General features: G+C 43.0%; 2 protein-coding genes and 3 long non-coding RNA genes across 5 annotated transcripts; 2 read left to right on the forward strand and 3 right to left on the reverse strand.

Moving 5' to 3' along the window:
• Positions 1 to 61: 61 nt before the first annotated feature.
• Positions 62 to 13,393, reverse strand: LOC116621408 (methyltransferase FUS9). The gene is made up of 6 exons (XM_048732025.1): positions 13,246 to 13,393; positions 12,013 to 12,319; positions 11,177 to 11,455; positions 1,759 to 1,898; positions 936 to 1,176; positions 62 to 325 (listed from the first exon to the last, which is right to left on the reverse strand). Exons 1-6 carry the CDS (start codon positions 13,264 to 13,266, stop codon positions 174 to 176), a joined length of 1,140 nt encoding a protein of 379 aa, XP_048587982.1. The 5' UTR covers positions 13,267 to 13,393; the 3' UTR covers positions 62 to 173.
• On the reverse strand, positions 2,725 to 4,541 carry LOC125572141. Its single transcript, XR_007313598.1, has 2 exons — positions 4,175 to 4,541; positions 2,725 to 3,958 (listed from the first exon to the last, which is right to left on the reverse strand). It is a non-coding gene; the product is annotated as an uncharacterized LOC125572141 (long non-coding RNA).
• Positions 13,394 to 13,565: 172 nt separating the features above from the next.
• Positions 13,566 to 23,390, forward strand: LOC125572143. The gene is made up of 2 exons (XR_007313600.1): positions 13,566 to 13,790; positions 23,054 to 23,390. It is a non-coding gene; the product is annotated as an uncharacterized LOC125572143 (long non-coding RNA).
• On the forward strand, positions 15,162 to 16,086 carry LOC125572138. The gene is made up of 2 exons (XR_007313595.1): positions 15,162 to 15,364; positions 15,552 to 16,086. It is a non-coding gene; the product is annotated as an uncharacterized LOC125572138 (long non-coding RNA).
• LOC116617280 (probable S-adenosylmethionine-dependent methyltransferase At5g38780) lies at positions 16,805 to 22,647 on the reverse strand. The gene is made up of 6 exons (XM_048732024.1): positions 22,545 to 22,647; positions 20,693 to 20,999; positions 19,072 to 19,350; positions 18,502 to 18,641; positions 17,679 to 17,919; positions 16,805 to 17,069 (listed from the first exon to the last, which is right to left on the reverse strand). Exons 1-6 carry the CDS (start codon positions 22,563 to 22,565, stop codon positions 16,918 to 16,920), a joined length of 1,140 nt encoding a protein of 379 aa, XP_048587981.1. The 5' UTR covers positions 22,566 to 22,647; the 3' UTR covers positions 16,805 to 16,917.

The following is a 23,390-nucleotide window of genomic DNA, read 5'->3' on the forward strand; positions in this document are numbered from 1 at the left end:
GCAAAAATTGTCCTAAGGAATGCTCTACCGCGTTAGGGAAAATAGGCAAATAAAAACACTGTTCCCAATCACAAGATAATGCTTTAATTGAACTTTTGACTAGACACACTGCTTGAGTAAGTTACTTACTAGTTGTAATAATCATAAAAAAAGTTCATATAAAAGCCTGATCACTAAAGATCTGAGCGCTTCTTTATCACCATATAGCAGTGTACATAGTTCAGGCCGTGTCTACTTGGATCGGTCACCACATCAGCTTCGTATCGACGGAAAAACTCATCCACAATGGCATCCTTTTCCTTGTCGGTACGATCGTCTGACAAGCCTACAATGGAACAAGAAGCTTTTTGTTTTTCAATTAAACCATACAAACGAATCGTCATCTACAAAATATAATTCCGGAAACACAGTAGTGGAAATACTTTAAATGGCCGTTTTGAACAGTGTCAGAAAAGGTAATCCTGTTCGACTTTATTGGAAATGTGACAAGGCTTAGGAAAAGAGTGCGAAAAAGTCTTATGAAACGTCAGCAAAACTACTCTGTTTTCTCGGAGGCATGAAACATGCCATTTCAACATACCCTATTCCCCCCTTATTCCACCATGCTTTCACAGACCACCTAGTTATCCTACAGCTTGCCTACAGCTTTTTTTAGTCATACAAGTTTATTCAAGGAACCCAAACTCTAGAACCCATCACTTGATCTGTAAGTGCTTAGTAATCCAAGTCAGCAAGATGGTGCATTATAGCACCTGGCAAACTCATGGTGATGTACCTTTGTCATCTTTACCCCATCCACCCTAGATACTACCCGTTACCACATCTTAAAGTGGAATTACCACACGTGAGCAAGGAGGGAATATACCACTTGGCAAAATCATGAGAATGTCCCTTTGTCATCTTTACCCCACCCTTCCAAAGGTACTACCTATTACCTGATCTGAAAGTGCTATTACTCCATGAACGGAAGGTGGGAATATACCACTTGGCAAACTCATGGGGATCCCCCCTCTCTTTCAACCACTTCTGTCGATATGGACAGGGAACAATCCCAGTTTTCATGGACACAATTTCCAGGCCAGCTTTTCGGACGGCGCTGTTTTCATCATCGAAAGGCTTCCTGCATTCAGCCATGGTGCGAAAGTATTGATTAAAGTTTGTCTTGAGGAATTCATCCTATGAAATTAAATTACATATCAGAAAAAGAAGAGAGGTGAAAGGAAACAATGAAACCTATTATCTATGTGTTCCTATTAGGCTGGGTTCCACTGTAAAACATAAAAGAGAAAGAGAGTGGGAGAGATGGAGGGGAGAGAGAGTTAATTACATAAATAGAAATTCTGGTTTCCTTTAATTTTAGTGAAGAAGAAAAAATATCTTCCATTTATAAATATGTTATATTTCTCACGGTTTCCTTCTCACAAGTGAGTTGCCAGTGCAGTAGCTAGAAAATGTGCCTTTTCATTAGTTTAATTAATCATTATCAATATGCAAAGTACTAATATTTTTGTGCAAGGCAAATTTGTAGGCAAAATCAATGCAATATTTAAAATGTCCATTTCCACATCAAAATCTGTTTTTGGACTGAGGCATATTAAATGCAATAACTCTAAGATTTTGCCATTCTTCAATAAGCACACTGCTTTTTGAGGGTTGGGATGGGTTGGGGTGGGCGGATGTGTGTGCATGGAATTCCATGCCATGTGCAGGCAAGTGCCCCCAATGCCCCACCCCCTGGCCTGCGTCAACATCCTATACCTTGGTGATTGTGCCGTCATCTACCAGTCCTTGCCAAAGATCTCTCATCTGGTGATCCACAGAGACTGGTGTGTCTTTAGTGTTGCCTGCATACTGTCCTTCATCATCAACAGCAAGCAGTACCAGGACCATGCTGCAACCTTATAAAAAAAAAAAACACAAGACAAAGGCTGCACCTAACTGTTATGATTGCTAGCAGCGTGGTGAAGTCCAAGCAGGGGAGAGAAGGGAGGGGCTCCCTTACCCAAAACTCACAGAGATGCCAGTCTAACAAAATGATAGGTACTCAATGTCATGGTATCCCTGTGGTATTCATTAATTAGCATAAACACATGTGCTAGAACCAGCCATCTTGAATGGTACACACAAAGCTAGAAGCTCTATTAAAAGTTTGAGTTACCAGAACCATAACATGGTGTCAGAAGCCAGGATTTAAGGCAGAGCAGGCGGAAACACACCGGAATACCTGGTCGGTATTTTAAACTCCGTTTGTTGTCAAAATCGTCGAAATATGTCCGAACTCGCTGGTCTTCCGAGTCCTCGCATGGATTGGAGTTCCACAGACCTCCCACAAGCCTTCAAGAAATTCAGAGCTGTCATATATGTTGTGTACCACACGTTGGGTACCCTGTGCGGGAGCGCGGTTACTTAGCCGGCCAGAGTGTTCTCCAGCTGTATGAACAGGCTCTTTGATTATATGCTAAATAAAGGTTCATTCACACTTTCCTACATACTCAACAACTGGCGACGAGCTGGTGAAGGACTCAACGGCCAAAGGATCGTAAGTAAACACTGCAATTCCTGCATTTACTCCTCGATCAAATCTTACGGAATTCAAGATGGCTGCCAGTCATACGATAGGCAACATGCAGCCGTTTGACGAAGCCACAGAAACGTTCACTTGTTACGTTGAACGGTTAGAGCTATTCTTTGATGCTAACAACATAAATGAAGACAAAAAGACAGCCTCGCTACTTAGTTTAATCGGTCCCAAAACCTACAATCTGTTACGAGGTCTGACCTCACCCAGAAAACCCAAGGACAAAACATACCAAGAGATCATAGAAATTCTTGAGGGTCATTTATCACCAGCCCCGCTCAAAATTGCAGAGCGTTACAAATTCCACCAAAGAAATCAAGCGCTTGGCGAAGATATCGACGCATTTATGGCCCCATTGAAACAAATGACTGAACATTGTAATTTTGGGGAATTTCTTCCCCAGGCCCTCCGCGATCGATTTGTTTGTGGTTTAGCAAATGAATCTATTTCTAAGAAATTGCTGTGCGAGCGCGATTTAACCCTAGAAAAAGCAGTCACCATCGCCAAAGCAATGGAACAGGCAGGGAAAGGTGCCAATGCATTCCACCAAGCACACACAATCTCTGAGACTGGAGCCCAGACCCCCGAATCTGCCCGGCCACATCAGTCCCGCGTTTTCAAAATGGAGCAAACCCCACAGAAATGTATGAGCTGTGGCAAAAACACACACGCGCACAGGGACTGTAAGTTCTACAATGCCATTTGCCGCATATGCAACAAGCGCGGGCATATTTCTGATATGTGCATGTCCAGTACCAATCGCAAAAAGAGTACCCCAAGCAAGACCAAACCCACCCACTGCGTAGAGCAGGATATCTCAGAGGGGGAGGAAGATGAGATCCAGTGCTTACACATTTTCAAATGTGATACAACTAGTCCCCCTATTCTAGTACAAGTCAACATTGAAGGGTCCCCGGTTAGCATGGAACTGGACACGGGTTCGTCAGTGTCAATCATCCCGCGCAATGTTTACGAGAGTACATGCAAACACCTAGAGCTCAAACCCGCTAAAGTAAAGCTTCGCACGTATGGTAATGAGATAATAGTCCCTATGGGTGTGGTCAGCGCGAACATTAGTTATAACGACCAATGCTGTGAGGCAAAGATGTATGTCGTGGATGGACCTAGAGTTGCACTCTTTGGTCGCTCTTGGCTGCGCCTATTCAAACTCGATTGGCCATCAATCAAGTTGGTTCAAGGCAAGAACACTGCACTGTCAGACCTCACAGAGAAGTATCAAGATGTTTTCAGCGACGAACTAGGCTGTCTCAAGGGATATGCTGCGCAGCTACACGTCCGTGATGGGGCAACTCCAGTACACCAAAAGCACCGCACAGTTCCTTTTGCCATCCGGCACCAGGTGGAAACAGAACTAGAGAACTTAGAAAAACAAGGGATAGTCTCTCCTATCCCCAATAGCGAATGGGCAACACCTGTTGTCCCGGTGGTGAAGAAATCTGGTGGTTTACGCCTATGCGGGGATTTCAAGGTCACGTTAAACCCTGAGCTAGTGGCCGATTCCTATCCCCTTCCAACCCTAGATGATCTGCGAGAAAAAATGAACGGTGGGTTTTTCTTTTCTAAGTTAGACCTTACCAAAGCATACTCCCAGATACCACTCGACGACTCTGCTAAACAGTTCACAACCCTGACCACTCACAAAGGATTGTACGCCTACAATCGACTTCCATTTGGCGTAGCGTCCTCAGCAGCGATTTTCCAGCGACAGATGGACAGAATTTTCAAGGACCTTCCACAAGTACTGTGTTACCAAGACGACATCCTGGTGACAGGAAGAGACAGCGAAGAACACCTTACAAACCTGGAAGAAGTTTTGCGACGCCTACACGCCAACGGTCTCACAGCACAACGAGAGAAGTGCGAATTCATGCAGCCATCGCTGAAATACCTCGGCCACGTCATCGACAAAGACGAAATCTACCCCACGAGTGACAAGGTAGAAGCCATCAAGACGGCACCATCACGTCAGGATGTAACCCAGCTCCGTGCGTTCTTAGGCCTGGTAAACTACTACCAGAAGTTCCTACCCAACCTATCACAGGTCTTACAACCTCTTCATCAACTGCTGAAGAAGGACACCAAGTGGTGCTGGAGTGCCAAATGCCAGAAAGCTTTCACTAATGTCAAATCAATGATCACAGTTGACAACGTGCTGGTACCCTATAACCCACATCTCCCAATCATACTCGACTGTGATGCGTCGGCATACGGCCTGGGCGCTGTTCTGTCGCACCAAATCCCTGATGGAACAGAGCGTCCCATCGCGTTTGCCTCGCGAACAATGAACAGCAGCGAGAAGAACTACGCACAGATCGACAAAGAAGCCCTCTCCATAGTCTTTGGCGTTACCAGATTTCATATCTACCTCTACGGACGCAACTTCACCCTCAGAACGGACCACCAGCCGCTCATGGCCATACTGGGCCCCAAGAGAGGAATCCCTCCCATAGCAGCCATGCACATGCAACGATGGGCCACCAAGTTATCGACATACTCGTATGATATCCAATACAGGTCATCTAATGACCACTCCAACGCAGATGCTCTTTCTCGCCTCCCCCAACACAAGGCTCCCAAGGATGGGTATTTTGACCTCGCCGATTTATACCACGTGGAACAGATGGATCGTCTTCCCGTCACAGCAGATGACATAAGAGAGCACACGGCAGCTGACCCCTTGCTTCACGAAGTACACGATTATGTGCTGAAAGGATTCCCTCGCACGACCCCGAGCGACAATGTGAAGCCGTTCATGACGTGTGCACCCGAACTATCTCTTCACGAGGGATGTGTCATTCGAGGCCATCGCGTTGTCATTCCGAGCGCACTGAGAGCACGCACTCTCGACGAGCTGCACGAGGGTCATTTAGGAATTGTTAAGATGAAGGAGCTTGCCCGTGGCCACATATTGTGGCCAGGAATAGATAAAGACATTGAGGACCTGGCAAAGAGTTGTGGACCGTGCAACGCCACACGGAATGCACCCCCATCGCAGTACCACCCATGGGCATACCCACAAGCACCATGGGAGAGGATACACATTGACTTTGCCGGACCCGTGGATGGGATACATTTTCTAGTTGTTGTTGACGCTTACTCCAAATGGCTGGAAATAGTTCCCATGCGCACGACTACAGCTCCGGCAACCATTAAGGTTCTTCATGATCTCTTTGCACGTTTCGGGCTACCCATTCACGTAGTCAGTGACAATGACCCACAATTCACTTCAGAAGCTTTCGACAAGTTCATGAAGCAGAACGGCGTTAAACACACCACTACAGCACCGTACCACCCAAAAAGCAACGGCCAGGCTGAAAGATTCGTCCAAACCTTCAAGTTGGCATACGAAGCCGGGCAGGGTCCTCCATGGCAGATCATTGCCGACTTCCTCTTGAAACAGCGCAACACCTCTAATGCAACTACCCAGCATACACCGGCCAAACTGATGTTGGGAAGAAACCTGCGCACACGTTTAGATTTGTTGTAACCATACAGACCAGCATCTCCTAAGACGGCACCTGCACTATCACAACCGTCACGATGCTTTACCATTGGCCACAAGGTATGGTATCGAGACTTCAGCGTCTCTGGTGGGAAATGGTCCCCAGGGTGCGTAACAACAAAGATCGGGAATGTGATGTACGAAGTACAGCCAGACAAGTTCCCCCAACAACACGTTCGACGTCATGCAGACCAGCTCTGCGAAAGAACCGCACCTCCTTGTCAAGATAGCATGTCTCACCGAGATCACCAGCTACTTCCGATGACCACGCCAGTAGCTGAGCCACTCAGCTGCACAGAGGGAGATGGCGACGCTACAGAAACATTAAATCGCCCTCAAACAACAAGACAACAAAATCCACCGACGATCAGTGAGGAAGTTCCCGAGGATGCGGGAGAGCCGGACATGCCTAGGAGGTCGTCACGCGCGAACAAGGGCATAGCGCCAGACAGGCTAAACTTATAATCGGACACGTTACTTCGTTAGTTAGGCTACCCCCGACCCTACAGCTTCCTTAGAAGAGGGGGGGGCGTGTCATATATGTTGTGTACCAACATTGGGTACCCTGTGCGGGAGCGCGGTTACTTAGCCGGCCAGAGTGTTCTCCAGCTGTATGAACAGGCTCGTTGATTATATGCTAAATAAAGGTTCATTCACACCTTCCTACATACTCAACAAAAGCTACTTGCGAGCTGTACTTTTCCGGGCCACTGAAGGAAAAATCAGAGCCGGAGAAAGTTAGCTATCTTCTCATCTGGACGGGAGACGAAGGAATCGAGTTATCCTCTACTTGGGCTCTCTCTGCCGACGACAGCAAGAAGCTCGACACATACTGGAGAAAATTCGAGGAGTACGTCTCGCCGAAAAGCAACTTCCGCTTAGCCAGATACAAACTACGAACCCTCAAGCAACAAAAAGAGGAATCAGTGGATTCATTCCTAAGAAAGGTTAGAATTTTAGTCAAAGAATGCAAATACACAAACACTGATGAACAAATCATTGATGCTTTGATCTTTGGATCAGCAAATCCAAAAGTCTAATCAAAGCTGCTCGAGCATGACAACTCACTAACACTAGACAAGGGTATCGATATAGCACGCACCGTTGAAGCAACTCAAGCGCAGTTGGCAGACATAAGGGCAGGGCACCCAGTCACAGCAGTTAATGCTATGAAGCAATCTAGTACTCACAAAAAAACCCAGACCCAGTCTCACAGTGCAGCATGTGGAAATTGTGGTACTAAGCATGATATGTCAGCAAGGTCTCTTTGCCCAGCTTACAATTGTGAATGTAAGTCATGTCACAAGCTCCACCACTGGGAAAGAGTATGTAAATCTAAAAGCAAGCCCCAACCATCTAAAGTCCAACACAAGGGGAAACCCAACAAGGGCAAATTTAGCAAGAAAATTCACACCATTGATGAAAGTGATTCTCAAGAGCCCCCTGCATCCCAATTGTATTATAACTCGATTGCAATTGATAATATTGTTAAGGGCGAAACCCAAGCCATAGTGAATCTGTGAAATTGACTCTGGTCAAGTCACGCAACAACTGCCATGCAAGATAGGCACGGGTGCTGAGGGAAACATCCTCCCCATTGGTTCATACACACAGCTACACCCAGACACACCCCGAGACCAAGACGGTCGACCCCAAGGTTTGAAACCATCAAACACCAAAATAACAGCTTTTGGTGGACACATAATAGAACAGTATGGAACATGTTTGTTATCATTATCACATGGTGACATTAACAAGTGTGCTTTTCATGTCGTTAACACAGAAGGTCCTATCATACTAGGTCTACCGACATGCAGTGACATGAAGCTAGTTACTCTAAACCATGGCATTACAGCTAAACCAGCCTCAGCGGCAACAGCTCTAGCATCTATGGATCACCCAACAGATAAGTCTTCACTTCTCAGTGAGCACGCCGAATGTTTTAAGGGCATAGGATGTTTTGAGGGGGAATTTCACATTACCCTAGACCCTGCTGTACCACCTGTAGTCCACCCCCCAAGGAGGGTCCCTGAAGCTCTTCAACAACCCCTGAAAAAAGAGCTTGACAGTCTTGAAGCACAAGGTATCATTGCCAAGGTCACTGAACCAACAGAATGGGTGAACTCTCTTGTTTGCGTCACAAAACCCAACGGAACTCTTAGGCTCTGCTTAGACCCTAAGGACTTAAACAAGGCCATTAAGCGCCCCCACCATCACACCCCTACCATTGACGAGGTCCTGTCTAAGCTTAATGGAGCGCAATACTTCTCTATTGTGGATGTTCGTAGTGGTTATTGGAACATTAAGCTTGACCTTGAGAGCTCCTTGTGTACCACATTCAACTCACCACATGGCAGATACCGTTTCTGTCAACTCCCATTTGGTTTAATTTGTGCTCAGGATGTCTTTCAGCGCAAGGTTGACGAGACCTTCGGCGACCCCCCTGGCGTGACTGGAATCGCAGACGACATCATCATCTATGGCAAAACTCGTGCCGAGCACGACAGTAATCTGAAGGCTGTCATGCAGCGTGCTCATGAAACTGGTATACGGTTTAACCCTGACAAGTGCAAAATCGCTTGCACTGAGCTGTCATTCTTCGGACATGTCATCAGCTCCTCTGGCTTAAAAGTCGACCCAAAGAAGATTGAAGCCATCATCAACATGGACCCCTCTACGAGCCTGACAGATCTGCAGACCTTCCTAGGAATGGTGCAGTTCCTCAGTCGCTTCATTCCTAACCTTTCCTCAATTTCAGCAGTGCTCTGGGATCTCGCCAAGAGCAGCAGTGATTTCCAGTGGCACACACAACACCAGGCAGCAGTTGTACAGATCAAGCAGCTCATCACCTCCCCAGGCTCCCTCCAGTACTTCGACGGTCGTAAGCCTGTGACCATACAGGTAGACGCGTCATCTAAAGGCCTAGGTGCTACTCTTCTCCAGGAAAAAGGGCCAGTGGAGGACCGGAGCAAGCTCTTGACTGAGACTGAACAGCGCTACTCAAACATCGAGAGAGAAATGCTAGCCGTTGTGCATGGTCTCGAGAAATTTCACTACTATGTATATGGCAGGCATGTCACAGTCCAGTCTGACCACAAGCCACTAGAGGCAATCTTTAAGAAACATATCTCTAGTGCACCACCCCGCATCGCACGAATGATGCTCCACATTCAGAAATATGATGCAAACATCAAGTACGTCCCTGGGAAGGAGATACCATTGGCCGACGCGCTTTCACGCCTGAATCATTGTCCTGCCGACATCATTCCCGACCTCGATGTCTTAATACATGAGCTCCATTTGCATTTGCATCTGAACGCAAGTCCCACTAGAGTGCGACAAATCCAGGCAGAGACCGCGAAGGATCCAGCCCTAACCTCACTCCTATCGATCGTCAGCAATGGTTGGCCTGAGAAGAGATCAGAGTGTCCGCCCCACCTTCACGGCTATTGGAACTATCGTGATGAGATCAGTCTCCGATCCTCAAGGGCAGCCGCATCATTATTCCAAAGACCCTACAGGCTGACGTCCTCAAGCAACTCCACTACGCCCACCAAGGTTCTGAAAAATGCAAGCTACGCGCAAAGGGCTCCTTCTTCTGGACAAACATCAACACAGACATCGAAGACATGGTGAAGAGTTGCGCCCCTTGTCAGAGAAACGCAAGGATGAACACCAAAGAGCCATTGACACCGCACGACGTGCCGTCCAAGCCGTGGCACACCCTTGGCTCGGATTTGTTCTTCTGGAACAATGCATGGTACTTGCTCGTCGCAGATTACTACAGCAAGTTCCCATTGGTCCGCAAACTAAACGATGTTAGGTCTGAGACCGTCATCAAGCACATGAAGTCTATCTTTGAAGAGAACGGAATCCCCGAGAAGCTGATCACCGGACACGACACGCAGTACACTTCATCGATATTTGGCGACTTCAGCAAAACATATGGATTTGAACATACGTCCACAAGTCCATACCACTCCCAAGCTAATGGTTTCATCGAAAGGAACGTGCAAACCGTCAAGAATGTGCTTCAGAAATGCAATGGGTCAAATTCTGATCCACACCTAGCCATGCTGTGCCTCCGCACCACACCGATCGACCATAATCTGCCCTCACCTGCAGAACTCCTGAATGGCCGAGTCCATCAGTCTAACCTACCTGGAGTTTCCAGAACAGCTAGGCTGGACTCAAAGGTAGACCATGATGCCAACTCCAAGCTACAAGCCAGACAGGACTTACAGAAACTCTACTATGACAGATCATCGAAGGAACTTCCACCACTTCCACCCGGTAGTAATGTGTCAGTATTCAACCCACACAACAAGAAGTGGGAACCCGGCACGGTATGCAGTCAGAGGTCAGCTCCTAAGTCTTATACTGTTGAGTTGTCAACAGGTAGTAGGTTCACACGGAATCGAAACACCTACGGCCATCAGCGGTACCTGCTGAGAAGCCTACCGATCATCCAGATATTCCTGTTGATGGTGATACAGCACAGTCAACATCCAGTGATGGTCCGAGCCTCGCAGCAGGAAAGGCTACAGTAGAGCCTCCAATCATCGCAAGCCCCCAGCCTTTGCGTCGCTCAGCTCGAAACATCAAGCCGCCTGACAGACTGAGCTTGTAGAACACTTGATATGTTTAAGCAAGCATGATTTCACAACACTTATTTTGTCTTGCTACTGTTTGATACACTGTCAACTTTGGACATTGCTATACCTGATTAGCATTATCAGTTTAGAGACACTGAACATTGATTGTAATAGTTTACTTAGGAAAAAGGGGGATGTCATGGTATCCCTGTGGTATTCATTAATTAGCATAAACACATGTGCTAGAACCAACCATCTTGAATGGTACACACAAAGCTAGAAGCTCTATTAAAAGGTTGAGTTACCAGAACCATAACACTCAATATTATTAGTTAGCTATAATATTAAAATTTTCATACTGTCTTATTTAACTAACACATATCTGGTGAAGAGCCACCTGGTGGAAACGCATACATTATTCCATTATTATACTAATTTTGTAATTATTATTGAATGACTTAATTCAATCATGTGTCATACCTGGTCTCAGTTCAGCAGCTCGGTGAAGTAGGATTGTTTCCCAATCTATGGCCGCTTGTCTAGCAAATAGCTCTTTCTCCTTTGGGTCTGAAATCATTGTGTGGTGCAATGCGCCTGTGATGTCACATGGTTTGTCATGCAACCAGTGCATAGCGGTGGCAGAGAAGCCTAAAGTCACGCTATTGGCTGGCAGGCATTGACTGAAGAAGCTGGTCCCAGACGCTGTCATGAAGACATTTTTGAAATCCATGAGGTAGCTTCGAGGTCCAGGAATCAGCCCTAAAATTCATAATAAGAATTGTTAGCTATCACCCTCTTTGCAGCTGGAATGCTGAATTACGAGAGCATAGATAAAATGTGATTGAGGTATAAAAAGTACCTCAGGCTATTGTCCTTTTGACTCATATCTGATCACAGAACACATTAAGATTGAAATTGATTTTAAGATGGCATTAACAGAATTTTCCACTTTTATATGCAATATTATGGTATTCTAATTTTGGATGTGAATATATGGTAAAAGGGGAGGGCCCCTTATCACACCCTTTCATATTTGCAGTAACTGCAGTACTAATTTGATTAGATCTGATTGAATTGTGTTTTATCGACACATACACCTACAATCTGTAACAAAACTAATGGGACACTTTCCCTCCCCCTTCCTCAATGTTGGAGGGCAAATGATCACCTTGCTACTGCTTGTGTTCTGAGCTGAAAAATCGCCTCTAACCAATATTAATAGGGGGGAGAGGGTTGGTGGTTGTTCGTATGGGAAGTGTCCCACTTACTTTTGTTGTGGTTTGTAGGTATCGATATCTATTTGGCCATACATGTACCTTGCAGCCTCATGAATACAGACTTAAAATCATTAACAGGCTGGTCTTCATATACAATATGGATGGGCATCTTCTCGTCATTCTCCCGCAGTAACTTGACTAAAGCATACATAAGGGGCATTGATGTCCCTCCATCGGCACAACCATAGTCGACTATGGTGAATGTTGAGTCTTTGGGCGTGGCTGTTGTTGATGCCGCCTTTAGTACAAGAGGCAGAGCCTTTTCAATGACATCATAACAGCCTTTTGAGTTATCAGAGTAGAACCCGGAGCCATCAGAACCATATGGAATATGGCTGTGGGGTTTCTATGGAACATTAAATAAAGAACCATATTTACAAACATTTATACGTAGAACAATGTCGAGAAAAGTATCTTCTTATAGCAATTTAGTGGTTTGTGTGATAGCAAATTGTTATGCAAGTCTTTATGATTTGCTTTTGTTGGTAGTTACAATGCTTTTCTGAGAATGCATCTATAACTTGCAGACGGTGCTAGCTAGATATATACCCGGTGGTTCAATCGATAAAAATCAATATCAGAAAACCAATCGATAAATCCAAATAAATCAATAATCTTAATTAATTGATATCCATTGGATCAGAAAATCGGTAATAATCGATACTCACATGATACTGCCCAATTTGTCAATCAATTATATCGACTACATCGATGAATATTGATCTCTCTGTATATTATAAGTTGGCTGAGCACAAGTAAGTTAGAATGCATGATTTGCTACATCTCTTCAAACTTCAGCAATAATTTGTTACAAGTAGTGTAGTATACACTATGTACACTGGATTAACTGTTGGTATTATTTTACGGACTGACTGCAACAATGATTTCACTACTACAAGTTAATTGTGTAGCATCCATAAACATTATTCTGGACGGCTGTGGCAATAACTACTGTGGCTACTTTGGCTATTACTAATTGGTGTTGGTTCCTTATTTTTCACGTTTTGTTTGCACATTTGGATTAAAAATCTCTCAGAATTGTCTTATCAGGTTAACCGAAAAATTGATACTTATCGATTGAACTCACAATTATTTTGCAATCGATTATTATCGATTGCCGATAAAATTAGTTAATTTTATCGATTAGAATCGATTAATATCGATGATCGGTTCTATCGATTGAACACCCCGGGTATATAGCAGGTTAGCAAGTAGCATTCGTTGCTTAGCTATTCCTTAGACCTTTTTAAAGTTGCTCGAGTAGGTACTTACATATTCACTGTCAGTAGACATTGTTTTGAACGTCACGGCAGGTTTATAGATTGCAGTTTGTTTGAGTAAAATCGGACGTGTTCCAGGGACGGGATCTTTGCAGTCTTGCGTGACAGATTCCCGCTCATTATGGGGCTCCTGTGGTGAAATCCCCTGAAGATGGAAATGCATGCTGGGTCGGCCCCACCTACTGATGGGGGAACGGACACGAGTGACTGCAAGAGGCTAAGCGAATTTCGGCCTGAATTTATATACGAAAATACGAGAAAATGAATGGTGGGCAAAAGATTACTAACACTTTTTTTCTTTATCCATAACATACAGTATTGGAAATGTAGTTTCTACATTTATACGGGATTTCCTGGTTCCACAACGGAAAAACCTGTACAAGAAACATATGGTGCACGATTTAGGGGACAAAATTCCCGTGGCTTCGTGTGTCAGGTCCTGACACCCTGACAATTCTTGGGTTGCAAATGAGGTAACATCCACCTCATTAGATATGCCAAAGTTGAAGTGGTGGTCAAAACAGACACGCGAAGATGGTTGTCTACATTTCGTACAAGTGCCGTGCACCTGTTAAAATGTCATATATTTGCGCTGTTTTCGAGTCTACAAATCAATCTATCCAAAAAAGGGAAGGTTTTTCAGGGTTCTGCGGAAATTTTAACGAAAAGGCGAAAGAAACTACAGAACAACGGCGTGAAAAGCTGCAACATTCGTCTCCAAATGAAAAGGAGCCGAGTCGAAAGTCGCAAGAGTTTCCATTAATTAGTTTGTGAAAGGTATGAAAATCATCCCAATGTCGTGTTTGGTGTTGTAAGTAATTCTGAAATGTGTACTTACGCTCTAAATATTAAAATCCCTTTTTGTCACACGTAGCCCAAGGCTACTGTCAATAGTTTATAAAGGAATGTATGGGGGATTTAAGATGCTTAACTATGTTCTCGGTGTATTTAATGCACTCAAACTTTCTTTTCGGTCAGTTGGCAGAAGTCTTGTTGAGGAACGTTTTTCATTTTTGCGCCCACCCTCCTCCTTGGTGGCAGTTTTGTCATTTACTGGGGGGGGGGGGGGTGAATAGGGGTATGTAAATCCGCCGATCCGCAACATTTTCGGGGCAAATCCGTGGATCCCCAGATATTTTTAGATCCGCCTGGTTTGACAGATAAACAATAGCATCGATTGAAATTCATTAAAAATCCGAAATTTGGCCGTCAAAGCAGTCAAAATCCGAAATCCGTGCCCAAATTGTCAACAGATCCTTGATCCGCCGTATTTCCAAGATCCGCCAATCCTCTGAAATAGTCATCTAAATCCATAATCCGTGAGCATTTTGGGGCAGAATCCGCCGATCCGCGAATCTATTCCCCCCCCCTTAACTCTATGTATGGTATCAGTTGCATGCTTACTGTCTCCACATCTCTCATTCCATATCTTAACTTACTCAACTTAGGAAAGTAGGTTTGCAGTGATGACATGATGACATGTCCCCTCTGATAACTTTTCAGATTGGTGGTATGAAAATATGTTTAAATAATATTTCAGTTTGAAAGGAGCTTATGATGCTGTTTTCTATTAAGGTCTTAACAATAATTATTAATTATTAATTATTAATTAATAATTATTTATTAAAATACAGGAGAAAATGCCTTGAAAGGGCCTTTTGGGTCCTAAACCGTTGAAAGTCCTGGCTACACCACTGAGGTTGTAGAGAAGTAGAGAGGTCTCGTATTGTTATGACACCTCTGCAAACTCGTTCCTGAGAATAACTTGGTACTTTTATTAGTTGTGTCATTGTATGATTCTAGATTTTCGATGCTATTGAGTTTCAAGTACACACTGATGAAGAGGCAGTTGCCTCAAAGTATCTTCTTTTTAGCAACTTTGTATGTTAACAAGTGCTACCAGCCACTACTGACAACACCTCATTGCATTCTTTTACAGAATGGTGTCAGGGGTGTGAGGACCTCTACAGACAAACTAGGTAGATTTTACTCATCCCTAGTTGTCAGGAGTGTCAGGGGTGTCAGGAACTCTACAGACAAACTAGGTAGATTTTACTCATCCCTAGTTGTCAGGAGTGTCAGGGATGTCAGGACCTCTACAGACAAACTAGGTAGATTTCACTCATCCCTGTTGTCAGGAGTGTCAGGGATGTCAGGACCTCTACAGACAAACTAGGTAGATTTCACTCATCCCTGTTGTCAGGAGTGTCAGGGATGTCAGGACCTCTACAGACAAACTAGGTAGATTTCACTCATCCCTAGTTGTCAGGAGTGTCAGGACCTCTACAGACAAACTAGGTAGATTTCACTCATCCCTAGTTGTCAGGAGTGTCAGGGATGTCAGGACCTCTACAGACAAACTAGGTAGATTTCACTCATCCCTGTTGTCAGGAGTGTCAGGGATGTCAGGACCTCTACAGACAAACTAGGTAGATTTTACTCATCCCTCGTTGTCAGGAGTGTCAGCATCTCTAAAAAAAGACTAATAGATTTCATTCAGCATTATTTGTGATATAAAAAAAACTTAAGCAAATTCACATGCCTATTTTATTAAGGCAAATTGATTACAAACTGTTTTAGGTTGCATAGAGTTCATGTTCACTGTATACCTCAATAATATTATCGTACCTCCAAGTGATATCCGGAATTTGATACAAGTTTCTGATAGCAAAAGCTAGTATACTTCCTTAACGTTCTTACGGCTTTCCTGTGGTGTTAAGGGTTCCCTGTGAAAGATCGCCTCCAAAAAGCCGGTGTTCATCAACCAATCCCAACCATTTATTTTAGAAAATTACTGAAATGAAGGTGTCAGGGTGTCAGGACTGACAAACAAGAAAAGGGAGAAAATCGTTTCCTAAATCTTGCATGGCATCACAAGAAAGTGTTGATGATAAGCCTGGTAAAATGCAAGAGCTTAGAAAATACATATAGCTATCTTGGAGATAAAAGCGCACTCTTCTCGACGATATTAATTGAGTTATTTTAGCATCAAACGACGGCGTTGCTAGTATGTAGTAACATTTGCCGGAAAAAGAGGGGGGAGGGGGAGGGGATTTTACATAATGGAACGTGTGTTCGGGGGAGGGAAAGATTGGAAAGATTTGCTTGACTTTCAGTGATGTGACTGTACCGATAGAGCAGATATCATGCAAAACACTACTTCTAAAAAGTAATTTCCTCATTGTAAAATTATCACCTTTGCCCTTATTTTAATGTTAATTTTCTTTCATTTCATTGTGTCGTTTTAATGTACAAATCTTGAGTCATAAGTCCTTTTACCAGTTGATTTATATACACGTTAACTTGTGTAGCAGCCATCAGTCTAATAGGACTCAGGCCTTGTTTACACTGATATGTAGTAGTTCAGATCCCAGAAAGGGCTAGCTCTAAAGGGGTTGGTCACCAGGCCAAATTGATAAACAGTGAACATCTATTAACCCCCCCCCCCCCCCTCACTTAGGGAGGTATCTTTACTTGATTAGTTCACATGGGCAAAAATTGTCCTAAGGAATGCTCTACCGCGTTGGGTAAATAGGCAAATAAAAACACTGTTCCCAATCACAAGATAATGCTTTAATTGAACTTTTGACTAGACACACTGCTTGAGTAAGTTACTAACTAGTTGTAATAATCATAAAAACAGTTCATATAAAAAGCCTGATCACTAAAGATCTGAGCGCTTCTTTATCACCATATAGCAGTGTACAAAGTTCACGCCATGTCTACTTGGATCGGTCACCACATCAGCTTCGTATCGACGGAAGAACTCCTCAACAATGGCATCCTTTTCCTTGTCGGTACGATCGTCTGACAAGCCTACAATGGAACAAGAAGCTTTTTGTTTTTCAATTAAACCATACAAACGCATCGTCATCTACAAAATATAATTCCGGAAACACAGTAGTGGAAATTCTTTAAATGGCCGTTTTGAACAGTGTCAGAAAAGGTAATCCTGTTCGACTTTATTGGAAATGTGACAAGGCTTAGGAAAAGAGTGCGAAAAAGTCTTATGAAACGTCAGCAAAACTACTCTGTTTTCTCGGAGGCATGAAACATGCCATTTCAACATACCCTATTCCCCCCTTATTCCACCATGCTTTCACAGACCACCTAGTTATTCTACAGCTTGCCTACAGCTTTTTTAGTCATACAAGTTTATTCAAGGAACCCAAACTCTAGAACCCATCACTTGATCTGTAAGTGCTTAGTAATCCAAGTCAGCAAGATGGTGCATTATAGCACCTGGCAAACTCATGGTGATGTACCTTTGTCATCTTTACCCCATCCACCCTAGATACTACCCGTTACCACATCTTAAAGTGGAATTACCACACGTGAGCAAGGAGGGAATATACCACTTGGCAAAATCATGAGAATGTCCCTTTGTCATCTTTACCCCACCCTTCCAAAGGTACTACCTATTACCTGATCTGAAAGTGCTATTACTCCATGTACGCAAGGTGGGAATATACCACTTGGCAAACTCATGGGGATCCCCCCTCTCTTTCAACCACTTCTGTCGATATGGACAGGGAACAATCCCAGTTTTCATGGACACAATTTCCAGGCCAGCTTTTCGGACGGCGCTGTTTTCATCATCGAAAGGATTCCTGCATTCAGCCATGGTGCGAAAGTATAGATTAAAGTTTGTCTTGAGGAATTCATCCTATGAAATTTAATTACATTTCAGAAAAAGAAGAGAGGTGAAAGGAAACAATGAAACCTATTATCTATGTGTTCCTATTAGGCTGGGTTCCACTGTAAAACATAAAAGAGAAAGAGAGTGGGAGAGATGGAGGGGAGAGAGAGTTAATTACATAAATAGAAATTCTGGTTTCCTTTAATTTTAGTGAAGAAGAAAAAATATCTTCCATTTATAAATATGTTATATTTCTCACGGTTTCCTTCTCACAAGTGAGTTGCCAGTGCAGTAGCTAGAAAATGTGCCTTTTCATTAGTTTAATTAATCATTATCAATATGCAAAGTACTAATATTTTTGTGCAAGGCAAATTTGTAGGCAAAATCAATGCAATATTTAAAATGTCCATTTCCACATCAAAATCTGTTTTTGGACTGAGGCATATTAAATGCAATAACTCTAAGATTTTGCCATTCTTCACTAAGCACACTGCTTTTTGAGGGTTGGGATGGGTTGGGGTGGGCGGATGTGTGTGCATGGAATTCCATGCCATGTGGAGGCAAGTGCCCCCAATGCCCCACCCCCTGGCCTGCGTCAACATCCTATACCTTGGTGATTGTGCCGTCATCTACCAGTCCTTGCCAAAGATCTCTCATCTGGTGATGCACAGAGACTGGTGTGTCTTTAGTGTTGCCTGCATACTGTCCTTCATCATCAACAGCAAGCAGTACCAGGACCATGCTGCAACCTTATAAAAAAAAACAAGACAAAGGCTGCACCTAACTGTTATGATTGCTAACAGCGTGGTGAAGTCCAAGCAGGGGAGAGAAGGGAGGGGCTCCCTTACCCAAAACTCACAGAGATGCCAGTCTAACAAAATGATAGGTACTCAATGTCATGGTATCCCTGTGGTATTAATTAATTAGCATAAACACATGTGCTAGAACCCGCCATCTTGAATGGTACATACAAAGCTAGAAGCTCTATTAAAAGGTTGAGTTACCAGAACCATAACACTCAATATTATTAGTTAGCTATATTATTAAAATTTTCATACTGTCTTATTTAACTAACACATATCTGGTGAAGAGCCACCTGGTGGAAATGCATACATTATTCCATTATTATACTAATTTTGTTATTATTATTGAATGACTTAATTCAATCATGTGTCATACCTGGTCTCAGTTCAGCAGCTCGGTGAAGTAGGATTGTTTCCCAATCTATGGCCGCTTGTCTAGCAAATAGCTCTTTCTCCTTTGGGTCTGAAATCATTGTGTGGTCCAATGCGCCTGTGATGTCACATGGTTTGTCATGCAACCAGTGCATAGCGGTGGCAGAGAAGCCTAAAGTCACGCTATTGGCTGGAAGGCATTGACTGAAGAAGCTGGTCCCAGACGCTGTCACGAAGACATTTTTGAAATCCATGATGTAGCTTCGAGGTCCAGGAATAAGCCCTAGAATTCATAATAAGATTTGTTAGCTATCACCATCTTTGCAGCTGTAATGCTGAATTACGAGAGCATAGATAAAATGTGATTGTACCTCAGGCTATTGTCCTTATGACTCATATCTGATCACAGAACACATTAAGATTGAAATTGATTTTAAGATGGCATTAACAGAATTTTCCACTTTTATATGCAATATTATGGTATTCTAATTTTGGATGTGAATATATGGTAAAAGGGGAGGGCCCCTTATCACACCCTTTCATATTTGCAGTAACTGCAGTACTTATTTGATTAGATCTGATTGAATTGTGTTTTATCGACACATACACCTACAATCTGTAACAAAACTAATGGGACACTTTCCCTCCCCCTTCCTCAATGTTGGATGGCAAATCACCTTGCTACTGCTTGTGTTTTGAGCTGAAAAATCGCCTCTAACCAATATTAATAGGGGGGAGAGGGTTGGTGGTTGTTCGTATGGGAAGTGTCCCACTTACTTTGTTGTGGATTCCCTGCTAGCAGAGGCCTCTTTTCTCTGTATTTCGCTGGGCTGGAGTTTGCGAGGAAAAGATACCTCTGCCATGGGTCGCAAGTTCGTTTGATCAAACCGCCGTCCACGATCGTGGACGAGATCTAGAGCGCATGCTCCGTTCATTAATTACTGGCCACTATTTGAGCCCACAATGACTAGCGCATGCATGAAACGTATATCCGCTGCCGGATAATAAGCCCGCATTCGAAACGGCGTCCTCCGTAGAAATATCACGCGACTAATTATAAAAAGAAGCCATTCAATGCCTTATCTTCATTTAGAATTTTCTCTCTTTTGACAAACGAGTCAATCTTCCGTTTACAGGTTTTGCATATTCTTCTGGGAATAGCTGATCTAATTTTACCAAAAAGTTTTGTAACATTTTCTTCGAATCCAACTGTGCGATATTTACATCGAAGAAACTCGCCTGCCCAGATGTCTTGAAATTAATCCCACAAACAAGACAAAACTCGTCTTTGCTGCGTTTGTTGTTCAACCTTTTTAGTGACGTTTTAGGTGATTGAAATCGAACAGTTGTTTTTTTTTCGGAGAGGAGAACTAACCGGAGTTTGATTCATGATTTCCGACTAAACCCATGCAAAGCATATTGACAGCTTTCGCGCGATGGTACGGGTTTTGGCACGTCGGTCGCTTATTAACGCTCACGCATGCGCAACAGAAACAGTCTCGACCCATGGCAGAGGTATCTTTTCCTCGCGAACTCCAGCCCAGCGAAATACAGAGAAAAGTAGCTCTGCTAGCAGGGAATGTTGTGGATTGTAGGTATCTATATCTATTTGGCCATACATGTACCTTGCAGCCTCATGAATACAGACTTAAAATCATTAACAGGCTGGTCTTCATATACAATATGGATGGGCATCTTCTCGTCATTCTCCCGCAGTAACTTGACTAAAGCATACATAAGGGGCATTGACGTCCCTCCATCGGCACAACCATAGTCGACTATGGTGAATGTTGAGTCTTTGGGCGTGGCTGTTGTTGATGCCGCCTTTAGTACAAGAGGCAGAGCCTCTTCAATGACATCATAACAGCCTTTTGAGTTATCAGAGTAGAACCCGGAGCCATCAGAACCATATGGAATATGGCTGTGGGGTTTCTATGGAACATTAAATAAAGAACCATATTTACAAACATTTATACGTAGAACAATGTCGAGAAAAGTATCTTCTTATAGCAATTTAGTGGTTTGTGTGATAGCAAATTGTTATGCAAGTCTTTATGATTTGCTTTTGTTGGTAGTTACAATGCTTTTCTGAGAATGCATATAACTTGCAGACGGTGCTAGCTAGATATATACCCGGTGGTTCAATCGATAAAAATCAATATCGGAAAACCAATCGATAAATCCAAATAAATCAATAATCTTAATTAATTGATATCGATTGGATCAGAAAATCGGTAATAATCGATACTCACATGATACTGCCCAATTAGTCAATCAATTATATCGACTACATCGATGAATATTGATCTCTCTGTATATTATAAGTTGGCTGAGCACAAGTAAGTTAGAATGCATGATTTGCTACATCTCTTCAAACTTCAGCAATAATTTGTTACAAGTAGTGTAGTATACACTATGTACACTGGATTAACTGTTGGTATTATTTTACAGACTGACTGCAACAATGATTTCACTACTACAAGTTAATTGTGTAGCATCCATAAACATTATTCTGGACAGCTGTGGCAATAACTACTGTGGCTACTTTGGCTATTACTAATTGGTGTTGGTTCCTTATTTTGGTATTGGTGTTGGTATTATTTTACGGACTGACTGCAACAATGATTTCACTACTACAAGTTAATTGTGTAGCATCCATAAACATTATTCTGGACGGCTGTGGCAATAACTACTGTGGCTACTTTGGCTATTACTAATTGGTGTTGGTTCCTTATTTTGGTATTGGTGTTGGTATTATTTTACGGACTGACTGCAACAATGATTTCACTACTACAAGTTAATTGTGTAGTATCCATAAACATTATTCTGGACGGCTGTGGCAATAACTACTGTGGCTACTTTGGCTATTACTAATTGGTGTTGGTTCCTTATTTTGGTATTGGTGTTGGTATTATTGTACGGACTGACTGCAACAATGATTTTACTACTACAAGTTAATTGTGTAGCATCCATAAACATTATTCTGGACGGCTGTGGCAATAACTACTGTGGCTACTTTGGCTATTACTAATTGGTGTTGGTTCCTTATTTTGGTATTGGTGTTGGTATTATTTTACGGACTGACTGCAACAATGATTTCACTACTACAAGTTAATTGTGTAGCATCCATAAACATTATTCTGGACGGCTGTGGCAATAACTACTGTGGCTACTTTGGCTATTACTAATTGGTGTTGGTTCCTTATTTTTCACGTTTTGTTTGCACATTTGGATTTAAAATCTCTCAGAATTGTCTTATCAGGTTAACCGAAAAATTGATAATTATCGACTGACCTCACAATTATTTTGCAATCGATTATTATCGATTGCCGATAAAATTAGTTAATTTTATCGATTAGAATCGATTAATATCGGTTCTATCGGTTGAACACCCCGGGTATATAGCAGGTTGGCAAGCAGCATTCGTTGCTTAGCTATTCCTTAGACCTTTATAAAGTTGCTGAATTAGGTACTTACATATTCACTGTCAGTAGACATTGTTTTGAACGTCACGGCAGGTTTATAGATTGCAGTTTGTTTGAGTAAAATCGGACGTGTTCCAGGGTCGGGATCTTTGCAGTCTTGCGTGACAGATTCCCGCTCATTATGGGGCTCCTGTGGTGAAATCCCCTGAAGATGGAAATGCATGCTGGGTCGGCCCCACCTACTGATGGGGGAACGAAGAGGCTAAGCGGATTTCGGCCTGAATTTATATACGAAAATACGAGAAAATGAATGGTGGGCAAAAGATTACTAACACTTTTTTTCTTTATCCATAACATAGAAGTATTGGAAATGTAGTTTGTACATTTATACGGGATTTCCTGGTTCCACAACGGAAAAACCTGTACAAGAAACATATGGTGCACGATTTAGGGGACGAAATTCCCGTGGCTTCGTGTGTCAGGTCCTGACACCCTGACAATTCTTGGGTTGCAAATGAGGTCACATCCGCCTCATTAGATATGCAAAACAGACACGCGAAGATGGTTGTCTACATTTCGTACAAGTGCCGTGCACCTGTTAAAACGTCATATTTTTGCGCTGTTTTCGAGTGTACAAATCAATCTATCCAAAAAAGGGAAGGTTTTTCAGGGTTCTGCGGAAATTTTAACGAAAAGGCGAAAGAAACTACAGAACAACGGCGTGAAAAGCTGCAACATTCGTCTCCAAATGAAAAGGAGCCGAGTCGAAAATCGCAAGAGTTTCCAGTAATTAGTTTGTGAAAGGTATGAAAATCATCCCAATGTCGTGTTTGGTGTTGTAAGTAATTCTGAAATGTGTAATTACGCTGTAAATATTAAAATCCCGTTTTGTCACACG

This window comes from Nematostella vectensis, chromosome 9 (genome assembly GCF_932526225.1).
Source record: "Nematostella vectensis chromosome 9, jaNemVect1.1, whole genome shotgun sequence".
Lineage (NCBI taxonomy): Eukaryota > Metazoa > Cnidaria > Anthozoa > Actiniaria > Edwardsiidae > Nematostella > Nematostella vectensis.

Coding starts and splice junctions, on each gene's coding strand:
- LOC116621408 (XM_048732025.1), bottom strand. CDS start 13,266: ATGTCTACTGACAGTGAATAT. Junction 1,899..11,176: donor AGCTGCTGAACTGAGACCAG/GTATGACACATG, acceptor TTTTTTTATAAG/GTTGCAGCATGGTCCTGGTA. Junction 326..935: donor TAATAGCACTTTCAGATCAG/GTAATAGGTAGT, acceptor GTTCCATTGTAG/GCTTGTCAGACGATCGTACC.
- LOC116617280 (XM_048732024.1), bottom strand. CDS start 22,565: ATGTCTACTGACAGTGAATAT. Junction 21,000..22,544: donor TGTCTACTGACAGTGAATAT/GTAAGTACCTAA, acceptor AATGTTCCATAG/AAACCCCACAGCCATATTCC. Junction 17,920..18,501: donor ATGACGGCACAATCACCAAG/GTATAGGATGTT, acceptor TAAATTTCATAG/GATGAATTCCTCAAGACAAA.